The sequence below is a fragment of the Paramisgurnus dabryanus genome, chromosome 4 (genome assembly GCF_030506205.2).
Source record: "Paramisgurnus dabryanus chromosome 4, PD_genome_1.1, whole genome shotgun sequence".
In the NCBI taxonomy this organism is placed as follows: Eukaryota; Metazoa; Chordata; class Actinopteri; order Cypriniformes; family Cobitidae; genus Paramisgurnus; species Paramisgurnus dabryanus.
The window spans coordinates 42,811,471-42,826,002 of NC_133340.1; the positions used below are offsets into that span (position 1 = coordinate 42,811,471).

Sequence of the window (14,532 nt, forward strand, 5' to 3'; positions counted from 1 at the left end):
ATAAGTGTTTATAATCTCTTCCTTCTTCAACATGCTTGAAGTATTTGTGTTTAAAAGCCTCATCTGTTTACTCAGCTCTTTTTTACATTCCACTTTTTTCTGCCTTCTTTCCTCTGGTTTTTGGTTTGGTCACATACCATATATGCAGGAATGTGTTTTCCGAACCGACTAGAGAACAGGTTGGCTTGTGGTAACAAGCTCACTGCTGATTGCATCACATCCGAGGGAAAGAAGGAGAGGGTGGTGTTTTTATCGTAGGTAGGTGAATCAGGTCTGAAAGAGGAAGCAGGATGTCATGAAGGCGTGTTAGCCACCAGCCACCACTATTCAATGACTCTATGTCTGTGTCTACCCTTAGTGTAACCAGTGCTTCCACGGAGAACTCTGGGAAATGACTCTTGTACTACTCCTGATTTTGGCATTGACAGCTGGCTGGACTGGACTTGGTAGGTGCTCACGGTAGTAGTTTCTTTTTTGTATGTGGAAGCCTTGGTATCTTTCTTCTCTGCCTGTTTTCATCTCGCTCTCTCTCCAATTGTTTCAATTCTTTCTCCACCGTCCTCTCTGCTGTTTTGTGAAAACATTTGACACTATAATTGAACCCTAGGCAACACAACACTTGTGGATTCATGTGGAATTGATGTGTAGCTTCTGAAAATCATCCAGCGTCCAAGTATGAACGTATTAGAGCGCATTCAAATGATTTCTTTTATGTTTCCACCACAAAGATCAGTGATAAAGTGCTCTTTTACTATGTTTGTTTGTCTTGGTTTCATGCAAAACATGAAATAGATTCTCTTTGTTGAATGAACAAAGGAAACATTGATTCAGGACAACATACATGTATCTTCCCTTTGGTAATATCACCTTATTAACTGATTAGAAGTTTCCTCTTTTTCTTATTCCTCTTTCCTCAACTTCATGCATTATGAAAAAATTCACGAAGAAGGAAAAGCCGATGGATGTCTGTTTAATTTTCAACAATGTTTATAATTTCTGAGGTACAGTGCAAGGTTTGCTGCTTAGATAACATCTTAGAAATCGAACGGGCCTGAACAAATTCTCCGAATATTAAATGTATGGTTTTTAAAATTTAAACTTACTTGTTTTGACTAAAATTAATTTGTTACATATTTTGTGTCATTACAGTTAAATGTGAAGAGCCAGAAAATACAGAATGTGAGTATACCCTTTAAAATACTATACTATATATATATATATATATATAATATGTGATGTGAACTTACATGCTGTAGGCATTGTTACAGGCAGTTGATTCATCTCTTGAGATATGGGCATATTTATCTATTAACATTTATCTATTTATCTTTCTTTCTATCTGTTGCTCTATATCATAAATATTGGACAGAAAACATTGATGGGTTAAAAATTGCCCAATAATTGTTATTATCCAGCCATAGGTTGCAATATCCCAGCAATTTGGTTAAAGCTACCCACTATAGGGTTAAAACAACCCGGCATTGGGTAGTGTTTAAAAACAAGGCATCATTTTTTTAAGTGTTGAATATAACAATGTTACATTCTAGTATCTTTAAAGTTGCCACCATGCTCTGCATTTTATCAAGCTTCTTAAGGTCTCAAACTTTTTAAACAATATTGAAGGAATTTTTTTTATTATGTGTTCTTATTTGCAGCTTTTCGTCATTATTTGGTCCATGTAATTCATTTCAAAAATATTATTTAAGATCACAAGAACATTTGGTATATAGATCATCAGATAATTCTGCCATCATTGTATATAACTGTCTTAAATTGCACTTACCATCTAAATGTCATTTGTTCACATATTTACCAGTTTTGGAAGTAACAACTCCCGTTGCAGGAGACAAAGAAGACTTAGGTAAGACCCAATTAAATATGAACAGAAATCGATCTACAAACCTCCCTGACAGACATTTATAATTTATAATACAACATGTCATTATTCAGCCATTAGTACATTATTTTTAGTACAGTCATCACAACTGACTTGCCTGCACAGATGCTTGTTTAACTGTATATATGTGACTCAATTGCACTTTAAAGAGACTCATGAGGATGCAACAGGCTCTGGAGATGACACAAATCAAGGTACGAATTGTACTTTCCATTACCATTAATGCAGCCCATGTCTTTTCAAGTCTGTGTTCTCTGTCTTCTCTGTAACACAAGGAGTAATTTTAAATATTTACACTTCAATGGGGACAGAGTCTGTCACATGCTAATGTTTTTACTTGAACATCTCCATTTGGGTTACAGAGAAGAAGTAAAACTGAACTGTGTCATCAATATCACTGTGAAGGTGACTTTCCAGTTTAAGAAATCTTATCTGGTTATCTCTGCAGAAAACAAGGATTTAGACCACGGACCCAGGCTTAACACAAATGATGCAGAAAAAGATCCCACTGCTGAGACAACTGAAGAAACAGATGCAGAAGATCTCAACCTACTCATCATCATCATACCATTGGCCCTCGTACTCATCCTCATCTCTGTGATTGTGTGTGGAGTCATTGTCTACCGCAGACGGAGAACAAAAGCTGTTGGTATGTCATTCAAAATAATAGACTAACAGTCCTAAGAAACTTTCATCAGCTTTATTGAAGCTCAAATCAAGCAGTAAGAAGGTGCTTACATATTTCTTTGAATGACACAAATATTTATACATCCTGGGAATTCTCAGAGATAAATACAACTTAAGTTGTGTGTCTTTGCCAGGTATTTATTTGACAGCAGTTTATTAGGCTAAAACAAATGTGCAAAATAACCTGTAACCCCATTTGAAAACATTTCTAAACACTTTTTATCTTTAAACAATCTGGTTTTTATTTAATTTCTCCTTAAATTGTGCAATGGCATGGATTCCCAAATTCCTTGGAAGTTAGAATATGAGCAAATGACCTAATGATTTTTCTCATCTTTTTTTGAAGCCATTGAAGAAGATCATTATTTGGATGATGAAGACCACGAAAAAGTGCCAATGTATGTAAACCTTTACTGTTATAATCATAATGCAATATGCCATAAATGTGTTTGTTAAATGCATTCAGAGTGTTTAACCAAAAGTGAAATTGTGTATAATGAATAGACATGTTTAATATGCTATAAACATGGTTTACGGGGACACAGGAAGTACTAAATGGTACTTTTTCATAGATTAAAGACTGCCAGCAGGTTTTTGTGACAGTTGGGGTTAGGGACTGGGGTAGGTTAGGAGAATATAATATACAGTTTGTACAGTATAAAATGCATTGCGTCTATGAAATTGTACCCGTAAACCACATATGCCAATACGTGTGTGTGTGTGTGTGTGTGTGTGTGTGTGTGTGCTAGACACTGACTCAGTGACAACAAAACTGCTTTAACTGCTAAAGCTGAAACTTATAACCCTTTATAGCCTCTTTTCTTTTTTAGGTGATTATTAATTCAAGACTTTAAATTAAAATATTTAATTTAATTCATTTAAAATATTATTAAGTATATATTCTGAAACTTAAACTAATAATATAGATATAAAATAAGATAATATAGATGTACTTAGTCATATTAATTAGTCATGTAATGAAATGCAGATATGACCCATGTAAACTACTAATATCTTTTGACTGCTATTGCCTTTCAACAAAGTAATCCAAAGCATCTGTAGTGGCTCTAATAACTCTTATTTAATGTTGTGCTTTGAGAGAGTCAGACTGTTCATCTGAAATGCATTAAATAGATGTTAATTTACAGTTAGTTCCTCTTGAAAGATAAAATCTACCACAGCTTACATGAATAATGTGCACCTGATAAAGATAGCCTGCAAAGTCAGCCCTTGAAAATATACATAACCACTATTAACTCATTTCCTTTGCATCTGAAGAGGAAACCAACTCAACAAGAGCACCCTGTTTACAAGAAATGCATGTCTTTACTATACAAATAGTGGTAGAAATCTGCATTTTCAACTTCCACATTACCTACAGTATAATGCTTTTTCACTACTGGGGTCATGTGGATTGCTGGAGCTCATTCCAGCTAACTATAGTTACTATAGTTTTTTTTACATAAATGTACATTTTTATAAATATATACTTTAAAAAATGTATGTGCTTCATGGTGCCACAGAAGAACCTTTTTGTCTAAATGGTTGTATGAAGATGCATTTTTCAGATTATAAAAGGGGAAGAAAGAAATGGGTCTTTAAAGGGACACTTCACTTTTTTTTAAATATGCTCATTTTCCAGCTCCCCTATAGGTAAACATTAGATTTTTACTGTTTTGGAATCCATTCAGCTGATCTCCGGGTCTGGCACTAGCACTTTTAGCATAGCTTAGCATAATCCATTGAATCTGATTAGACCATTAGCATCGCACTCAAAAATAACCAAAGAGTTTCTATATTTTTAAAACTTGACTCTTCTGTAGTTACACTGTAAAAAAATTCCGTAGAAATTGCAGCTGAGTTGCCGGTAATTTACCGTAGATTTACATTTATGTTTTTTACTGGCAACATTTTGTTCAAAGTTAAATGAAAATTAAACATTTACAAGTCTTTATCTTTACAGAGTAAAACTAAAAAACAGCATCAAGCAAAACATTCTGGGAAACAAAATCTGGACCAAAAAACAGAAAAAGGTTGATGATGATTTTTTGGTTCCCAGAATGCTTTGCATGAGGCTGTTATTGTATGGTTTTATTCTGTAAAGATAAAGACTTGTTAATATTTGAAATTTATTTAACTTTGAACAAACTCTTGCCAGTAAATAACATAAATGTTAATCTACGGTAAATTACCGGCAACCCAGCTGCAATAACATTGAAATTTCTACGGATTTTTTTTACAGTGTACATCGTGTACTAGGACCGACGGAAAATTAAAAGTTGCAATATTCTATCTAGGCCGATATGGCTAGGTTCTATACTCTCATTCTGGCATAATAATCAAGGACTTTGCTGCAGTACCACGGCTGCAGGAGGCGCACTGACATTACGCTGTGGCCAAAAATAGTCCCCTGCTGAAAGTTACCAAGGGTAATACTCTAGGGGAGCTGGAAAATGAGCATATTTTCAAAAAAAAGTGGAGTGTCTCTTTAAAGAAACTTTGACTAACTTGTTAATCTGAAGAACCTTTCAAGCTCTTTTATTTTTAAGAGTGTAGAGTGCAGTAAATGCTGTGTTATTTTCAACCCAGTGTTGGATCAAAAAGGGCCAACTTAACTGAAAAAATGTTTATATTTGACCCAACAATGGGTTAAAATAACCCAGAATTTTGGGTTGAATCAACCCAGCACAGGTTAAATCACAACAGGTTGGGTTCATCCTTTTTTGACCCAATGCTGGGTTGAAAATAACGCAGCATTTTATAGAGTGGGAACATAAAAGTAAGTAAATTGCATTTATATTTATTTTTCCTGTTCCCAGGCCCATGTTTGAAGATGATATTCCATCGGTGATGGAGCTAGAAATGGAAGACCTAGAAAACTGGATGACAAAAGGTAATATATATATATATAACATGTGTAAGGAATAATTGACGACGGGCCATTGAATTATTCAAAAATAATGCACACCCAGGGTGGTAATATGGCATGAAGCGGAGTGGCTTTAAACCGTGGGTGTGCATTATTTTCAAATAATTCAAATGACCGGAGTCAATTATTCCTCTTATACCACGGTTACCACAAACATTGCTCTGGTGCCCATTTTTAAGACATTTAAAAAATTAGATGTGTGGTTTACAGAAAAATCATCAAAATTTCTCAGCCAATCAGAATAAAGCATTCAACAGGCCTGTGGTATAAATAAGATTATACAACAATTATTTTTGGTTCTCGAAGCTGATTGGCTAAGAGCACTTCCCAACCATGTGATATTTTACCAATATCAACAGGAACCGCTTCACCAGTTGTATCATTCTGCTACCTACTGCTTATTTTACAATTAGTGAGGGAGGCTTCTTTAAACACTTGAGCCATACGATCACATATCTACTGGAAAAAGCTGCCATCAGAGCAGATGGTCATACACAAACATCCACGGGTACAAACGCTGTTTTTAAACACTTTCCGTGTGTCTCAATAAGTTCCATAGCTCTTGAATCAGTCTGTGAATCCCAATCGGAAGTGAATCCTATGCCCTTCTTCGAAGATCAGAGCTCTTTGATGCAAACTATCAAGGGAGTAGCGCATAATGTCACATTGTGTGGACGATTAAAATACACTTGGCGAATAAAGCAATGAAAACAATCATTTTCTCTTTATATGGAGCATCTGTTTACACGTGTCCCCATCCCAAAGTGCCCTTAAAAGGATGCAAAAATGCTGTTTGGAACTTGTAATGTACCGTAAGGACACTGTATACATTAGGGCACTTGATGACTTATTTTCTGGTGACATGAACTATTAAAAGACTTTGTTAGATATCACCACTGATATTTCTAAGCAGCACGCAGAAATATCTCTTGGAATTATTTAAAAAAATAATGCCCTACTGAAAAATCCAGCTAAGACCAGCATAAGCTGGTAAAATGGTTTTAGCTGGTCTCCCAGCTTGGTTTTAGCTGGTGTAGCAAGCTGGTAGCTGTGTTTTGGTCACTTTTTAAGCTGGTCTAGCTGGACTTAGCTGGTCAGGCTGAAAGACCAGCTGATCAGATCCACCAGCTTGACCAGCTTTGCCAGGCTGGAAGGACCAGCTTAAACAAGCTACTGCCACCTTAAACCACTTACCAGCTTATGCTGGGCTTAGCTGGATCAGTAGGGGGTTACAATATAAAACACTTTTATTTTTATTTAATAAAAAAATGAATTATTCTGTTTTATGTAGTATTAAGAACAAAGTCTAGGAAAAAGCGAGTGCTTGTACCGTGTTAAGATTAAATGGAAAATCAATATATAAATATAGTTTTATTAACATTTACATCCGCCAAAACAATAACAACAAAAAAGACACTAAATGAATAAAATAAACAAGTAATAGATTCATGAGACCAAATTCTGCTGGTTTGATCAACACAAAACAAATAAAATCTCATTTTCACCATCAAACACGGATACATCAGAGCCAGCGGGAAATTATGAGTGACCGAGATGGCCGCGTCTGGATCTCATGTCCGAATCTTTCTAAGCAAATGTTTAAATAGACTATTTGACTGCAGATTTGAATATTATACATATATATTCTCGCCTGAACTAATCTTAAAACTACACTTTGTGACCAAGAAACAGTAATATTGAGAAATGGATATTCTGTCTGAGTTAATATGACATTCAAAACAAACGGCTAAAAGGATTACTTGTCATTCTGTGCCCGGTTGCACGAAACACCTTGAGTTTCCCCATGAGGGAGAAAAAAAATCCCTAAGGTAAGGGATTTCTTTAAGAGCACTGCAACAAAAGTCTTAACTATCACCCTTACCTAAGTGTTTATACTAAGTATTTTACCATAGTCTCTGCCAAAACACGGCAATGGAGAAGCGGTTGCTATACTTACAAAATCTCACACCGTAAACAAATCAACGCACGCAGCTCAACAGACGGCGTCGCAAATAACAGACTGTAAAGTACCGCATGTATAAAACCTCAAAGTAATTCTAAATTCTCCTAATAAATCCGCATCATTTTTCTCTGAGGGACTATTTAGATCGTTAGAAATGCGCATTGATATACTAACTTTTTTATATAACATACATCCACTTTAATGACTAATGTGCTGCTGACTCTGTGAGTCACTGTCTATGTGTGAGTTTCGGTGTGTCTCAGATAGTGATTAATCATCTTATAATATTTGCATATGATTTCCATGCTCTATTTGGAGTTATGAGGAAACCACAGGTGCTAAACACAATTTTGATTTGATATTTTACAAAATTAAAGCTTATTACAAACTGCTAAATTGAGCATATAGGGACTACAGCTGTACACGTTAAACCAGTTAAAAAATTACATCCGTGCGCTTTTAAGTGACACAATAAATATTATTAAATGTCTTGATGTCCACAATCTTTTTGTTCATATGCTACATCATAAAAGTTTTAAAAAACAACGTACTTCAGAGTTTTCTGTATTGTTAAAAAGTTATATTTGAGCTTTCACCAGCAGGGGGAGCTATTACATTAAAAACCATTGGCGTTCCAAGCAGGTACAGTTGCTAAATGTTTAAAACATCCCCAATACAAATACTCTTTTAAATTGACTATGAAGTTGTATCATGTTTGAGTGTGACAAACATGATACAACATTTTTCTTCAAAGAGCATCTTTGTGTTTTTACACCATTTGTTGCATACAGTGGCATGGCCGTGGGCACTGGCCAAATTTAATCACCAGCTATTTGGTAAATACAAATTACTTATTATTCCCTTATGCAGGTTGTGGTCCAAACCTGGTACATCTGCATAATTTACAGAACAAAGTGCAACCACATTCACAGTACTGTAATTGCGTGGACAGCTGTCTAGTGGTTGGTAACAGTACAGTCATTGTCCAAAGTTTCAAATATTTACATTTCAGGAAAGAACTGTGGCAGATGTTGTACATTGGGCATTTCTTATTTTTTATATTCATACTTTTTTTACATTAACACATTCATCCAAATAACTACAGTACATGACTACACTACACCTCAAACTAAGTAAAAAAAAAAGATCTGCAGTATGCACATGAAAACATCACTTTTATACATTGATCAATAGACTATACGTAACGAAAAAGCGAAAATAATATTATAATAACATCAAAAATGTGTTTAAACAAAACACACAGAGGAGCCACAAGGATCACAGTATTAAACATAAAGGGATTAACACAAAAATAAAACTCTTGGCTGTATAAGAATTTTATTTCCCTTTAGTATTATCCCTTTAGTTTGATTCTTTAGGGGGTTGACTCATTTGGACATGTTTTAGACTTCATGGGGGTCTGCTAAACTGTATATGGTAAAGCTGTGGAACAAGACGCTGTGTTACCCGCTATCAGTCGAGATACAAGACAAGGCATGTAGATGTGTGTACATCTGTGTCACACCTACTAGAGTAATGTGTGAAGTATCATTTCCTGTAACTGTGAAATGATATAAAGTCACCTCTTATTTTATAATGTTCCCTGTAAATAAATGATGGGATCATTAAATAGTTTTACCCTTGGAAAATTACTGTCAAGAAGTGCAATTACACACTTTTAATGTAGATCCATTCCAAACACAGACTGTCATTCCATCAACTTTATTTTTGTGACAATATAACAGAATAGCTGTGACTGGTGACTTCTGACCTATGGGTCCACAGTACCAGCAGAAACATCTGGAAGCCATTTCGAGCAGGCATGCATGGAAGTGTGGCTCAGACCAGGCTGAAGATGAGGAGGGCCTCTTTTTTATCCTTTTGCATGCTCAGTGCTCTCTCTCTCTCTCTCTCTCTCTCTCTCTCTCTCTCTCTCTCTCTCTCTCTCTCTCTCTCTCTCTCTCTCCTGGGAACACCAGAGGGTCAGAGTCCACATGCCAGGAATGTACACTTACGTCAGACAGAATGTTTTTTCCCAGGATTCTTTCGGTATCAAACACTATGGGGGACCAGGCTAGACAATGACTAGGTGTTGTCAGAAATAAGAAATTAATGTTTTTATAAAAATAAACAGAGAATGTATGATGTCATGCGTTCAAATCCCATTATCTCCAGCTCCTAAGTCATATCAACATAAATTATAAATATGAGTTAAATAATGTCACCTTTTTTTAAGTTATGTCAACTATATAATAGTTAAAAACTTAAAATAGTGAGTTCAATTGACTTGCAAAACCAATTTGATTAAATTTGCATTGCAACATTTTCCTGGTGTTAGCAACGCAATCGTGGGTTCGATGCCTAACACACATACTAATTAAAAAATTTATAGACTGTAGGTACCGTAAGTCGCTTTGGATAAAGGTTCTGCCAAATGCATAAATGTAAACTCTTTGCAGCTTGGTGCCTCTGATGCAAGCAAATATATTAAGAGTCCTTAATCAGTTGTGCATCCTTATTCATTTGTTCTGTTTTCTTCCTAATTTGTTTTACAGGTAACTGCTATGGACATGATGCTGTTCTCACAGTACCTTCCTGATGTTCCCCCATATTAGATGTTGCACAGTGTACATACAGTATTTAGGTACTATATATAGGTTAATGTAAATCAGTTACTGCTAAGAAAAACCTTAACAGTTTATGAGTTTTATAGTGCTATTATAAATTTAAAACACAACACTGGTGAAAATGAGCTAAAATGTGACCCTGCCTGTAAAACCCAGCTGAAATCTTTTTTTGGTGATTTACTGTTTTCTGCATTAAATCTAATGTAAAGAATAATATAACCTTGATATCTTTAATATTGACTGAGTAAGGCCATGTCAAAAAATGAAATTAAACTGAAATCGAACTTTAATTCTCCCAATCTCGTAATTAAATTGAAACTTTAGCTGGATTTCACAGACAGGGTCACACATATTAAACACTGCTGTTCATTGCACATTGCCCTTCTGGACAAAAAAAGAACATGAGAAAATTAATAGTCTGTTACACTGAAACAAGTACAAGAGTTCCTTTCTTGAATGTAAACTATGATTTTATATTTTGGCCACTTTTTAACTGAGTGTAACAAACCATGCTGTTTCTTTGTAATGTAATGATTCAAGTGCCATACGAATATACTACTCAGATACTGTAATTTAATCCTGTCAACCATCATTTCATCATTGCGTGTAAATATAAAGCCTTTATTAATAACTTTTTTTGTTTGTTTACATTTTCTTTAATTGACATTTTGAAGCATTCATGTGTATAAATATATTCATAGGAAAAGCCACTGCAACAAAACTTCCCTACTTTTTTATATTTTAAAGAGGAAGAACAGTCTTATTGTATGAATGCACGTGTATTCAATTCTTTGAAAGCATGTCATCATTTAAAAAAGGGGAAATAACTGTGGTGTTTTATTAAAAATATGGAGTGGATGCTGATATGGATGCTTGTCATTTAATACAGTAGAATACGGCAAAGAGATCCATTGATTCTGTGTTTCTAGCAATCAAACGTTTAAAGTCACTTGACTAAAATATTTCACAAAAATCATAACCATAAGTGACTATTGGCATGTACATGTGTTTAGGTCAGTGCCAAGTTTGGGACAGATTGGATATTGCATAATCAGTGTAATGTAAAAACATGTCACTTCCTGTTGCCAGCTGGTGGCGCTATGACTATAAGTGACTATTGAAATGTAGATGTGTTCAAAAATTTAAAGGTGAAAGTTTAAATATTTAAAATTACTTTTGTTGACAAAAATATACTTGTGCCAATCATATCTTTCATTAAAGAACTAAAATCGTATTTTATGTCAATGAGTAGACACATTGTTTTTGTGTCTTTCCACTGGGTTCAAATACTGTTGTTTATGTTTAGATTCTAACCGCATAATGTCGATGTCACTGTATAAGTCAGTGGTAGAGCGTTGTGTTAGCAGCACAAAAGGTCATGGGTTTAGAACACACATAAAATGTATACCTTGAAATGCACTGCAAGTGGCATTGGATAATAGCGTCTGCCAAATGTGTAAAAGTACATTTCTTTTAATTATTGTATCCAGCAATCTTCTGAGAAGGGCCAATATTAAGTAATATCCACATGGTGTTTTTCCAGTATGTGAATAAGTGTATGTAGTATGTGGCTGCAGAGCTAAAAAGTGTTTCAAGTGTCTCATAAATAAATAACCCAGAGAGTGACACATACAGTAAGCCAGCACAGGCTCACTCTAGCCTTTAACACCCCAAACCTATGCCAGATCTACAGCTGCATCTCTTCACTGCTGAAGATATGGTATCATTAAAAGGTGTGATTACCTGACTGGAATCAAGTCTGTAATGTTTCTTATAAACAAAAAGTACTACCCATACAGCAGACTTTATAGGGAATTTAACCGAACATTTGTTTGGCTTTCAGCTAGGCTAGCTTTTATGTAAACTTTGTGTTTAATTGAGAGAGTCTAGAATATGATAGGAGTATAAGAGAACATTGTTTACATTTGAGTGGTGCTTGGAACAAAACTTTAAGGAAAGGACGGTCCTGTGGTCCTGTTGACACGTGATGCAGTACAGTGTAACAGTGGTGGAAAACAACACCAGATGGAACTCATTAGATTTTCCCCCCTTCCAAGTCTTGTCTGGTCTGTTTGGCTTTAGAACCCTTGTGATTAAAAGAACATGTGCAGATGCATTTGAGCTCTTAAATGAGTTACTACTCATGTGTCAAAGATTACATATTAGAGTTTGCTTTGTAAGTTATTATCTTTATAAAATGTATTACTTACATTTGATGTGCTTGTAAATTATTTAGAACATAGCTTTTATCAACATTTTACAGACAAGCAGTATTAATGTTGAGCTATGTGGAGCATATTTTATCTCCCAAATGTTAAAAAGCTTCCCCCTTTCTTTTGCTAAAAGTGCTTTAGAGCTTTGGTTGGCACCACTGCATCATCAGTTCCTTGATTATACACTCTAAAAAACAAACGGTGCTATATAGCACCAAAACAGTTGCTTTGGATCGTAACGATAGAAGAACCATTTTTAGTGCCATATAGCACCAGTGAAGAACCAGTGAAGCACCAGTGAAGCACCAGTGAAGCACCTGTGTAGAACCATATAGTGCTATGTAGAACCATATGTGGTGCTATATGGCCCCTATATGGTTCTACACTGGTGCTTCACTGGTGCTTCACTGGTGCTTCACTGGTTCTTCACCGGTGCTATATGGCACTAAAATGGTTCTTCTATCGTTACGATCCAAAGCAACTGTTTTGGTGCTATATAGCACCGTTTGTTTTTTTAGAGTGTATAAAAAAACATGACTTGATACAAAGGCTGGTTTCTGGAAGTTTAAAACATATAACATTAAAACAACACTGCCAGATTAACAGAAGAATGAAATAATAATAATAATAATAATAAAACATTTAATAATAATAAAATATTTAATAATAATAATAATAATAGTAATAATATGACAATTATTTCAGTGAACGGTAAACCAGAATACTTGTACATAACATCAACAATGAGGGGAGAAAGTTAATATTGTTTATTTTTATAAACTGAGTTGCCTTACAACATTTTGTATATTGTAATGATGGATTTAATATTATATTATAATAAAATATAATAAACACCCACACCCAACATCTACCCTGATATTTAAACACCCTGTCAAGGCTCAATAAAAAGCCAGGATTTGTTATAAAAAATGACAAAATAATTAGCAATTACAGTTGGCATAATCTTCAATATAAATGACTACATAAATTACAGTCCGCAGGCAGGACAACATAGCTACGTCATATTTAAGCGACACTACATGGGGGCGCTGGTGACGTTCCAAGACGATACCCTTACGTCATTATCCGTGGACAGGGAGCCTTACAGGAGTCGGTTGGATAAAGGCGATCGCGCTTTAACAGGGAAGCATTGGAGTAACCATAGCGTTGTTCAGCTCGGTCTTATATGACTGTAGGGGTTCTGTTTTGTCAAAAAAAGAAGTTAATAACTACAGCAACCCCTGCTGCGTGGATTAGAGAGGTGCGTGTATCGTGCACACTTCGATCGGATAAAATTGTTTGATTGGTGCCTGTAAAACTTCAGCTCGTTTTCGGAGGACCCTTTCATCTTTCTTATACACACCGTAGAGGAGACACCGGTGACCGTAGTCTGGACTTTGGATAAGATATCTGGAGGAAGCATCAGTTCCTGTACCTTTACACACAGGAGCTTTATATCCCCTTGCCTTCCGACTGTTTACAAGGTAAATGCATGGATTATTTAATATTCAAATTCCTCGTTAACATGGTTTTGCCAAACTTGAGAGGATGATAGTGGAGTAAAGGGCCATGTGATCAGCTTCACTACTACACAACCTCATGGGGTTTTGGACCTGTGAAGCGAACTACATGGCTCTTTCTCCTATGTGTAATAATCCTATTTATCTACCACAGCTTATAGTTTGCAACCGGATATGTTTTCTCCTGCTTTCTCTGTGTTTGTTTTCATATCTAACGTTACCCGATGTGTGAAGTAAAGCTGGTTACATGGCATTTTTAAACTGCAGTACTTCATACAACAAATCGAACACAAACACTTAACGTTATAGGTAAACTACATTAACCTCTTGTGAAAATACTCAATACACAATGTAGGAGTCTAGTAACTACATAAACAAAATCTAGTGCAGGGAATGAGCAAATGATTTCAATCTGATTGCAGTTACATTTTCTTTCAGATGTGTTATATATTATTTTTACATGGTTTAATAATTTAACTAGCTTTTGTTATTTTCTCCTGAGTGATTAGAATGTAACTTAATAGCAGATAAAAGAAGTACAATTAGTTGCCCTCTAATTGCACTAAATGTTATACTAGTACGTATTTAATAACGTTTACATATGTGCAAGAATCGTTAGCGTTTTAGATGACCGTCATTAAATTCTTTAATATGTACATTTAGATTTGTTTATGGTTGTTTTGCTGTTCTTTCACC

At 35.2% G+C, this 14,532-nt stretch overlaps 2 protein-coding genes across 3 annotated transcripts in view; both read left to right on the forward strand.

Moving 5' to 3' along the window:
* The first annotated feature begins 206 nt into the window (after positions 1 to 206).
* tmem154 (transmembrane protein 154) lies at positions 207 to 10,967 on the forward strand. 2 transcript variants are annotated; one of them, XM_065254687.2, is made up of 9 exons: positions 207 to 258; positions 359 to 446; positions 1,150 to 1,179; positions 1,817 to 1,861; positions 2,047 to 2,091; positions 2,346 to 2,546; positions 2,931 to 2,982; positions 5,404 to 5,477; positions 10,032 to 10,967. In XM_065254687.2, the coding sequence occupies exons 2-9, from the start codon at positions 392 to 394 to the stop codon at positions 10,073 to 10,075; spliced, it is 546 nt and encodes a 181-aa protein (XP_065110759.1). In that variant the 5' UTR covers positions 207 to 258; positions 359 to 391; the 3' UTR covers positions 10,076 to 10,967. The 2 variants fall into 2 exon arrangements, with proteins under 2 accessions (XP_065110759.1, XP_065110758.1); XM_065254686.1 differs by lacking the exon at positions 207 to 258 and having other exon boundaries at positions 268 to 446.
* Positions 10,968 to 13,401: 2,434 nt separating this feature from the next.
* The window catches only part of fbxw7 (F-box and WD repeat domain containing 7), a 183,194-nt gene continuing 182,063 nt past the window's right edge, over positions 13,402 to 14,532 (forward strand). The window contains exon 1 of the mRNA XM_065254688.1: positions 13,402 to 13,800. The gene's annotated coding sequence lies outside the window, so the exon portion shown is untranslated. The remainder of the gene's footprint in view (positions 13,801 to 14,532) is intronic.

Coding starts and splice junctions, on each gene's coding strand:
- tmem154 (XM_065254687.2), top strand. CDS start 392: ATGACTCTTGTACTACTCCTGATTTTGGCATTGACAGCTGGCTGGACT. Junction 1,180..1,816: donor AGAGCCAGAAAATACAGAAT/GTGAGTATACCC, acceptor CATATTTACCAG/TTTTGGAAGTAACAACTCCC. Junction 2,092..2,345: donor TGGAGATGACACAAATCAAG/GTACGAATTGTA, acceptor TTATCTCTGCAG/AAAACAAGGATTTAGACCAC.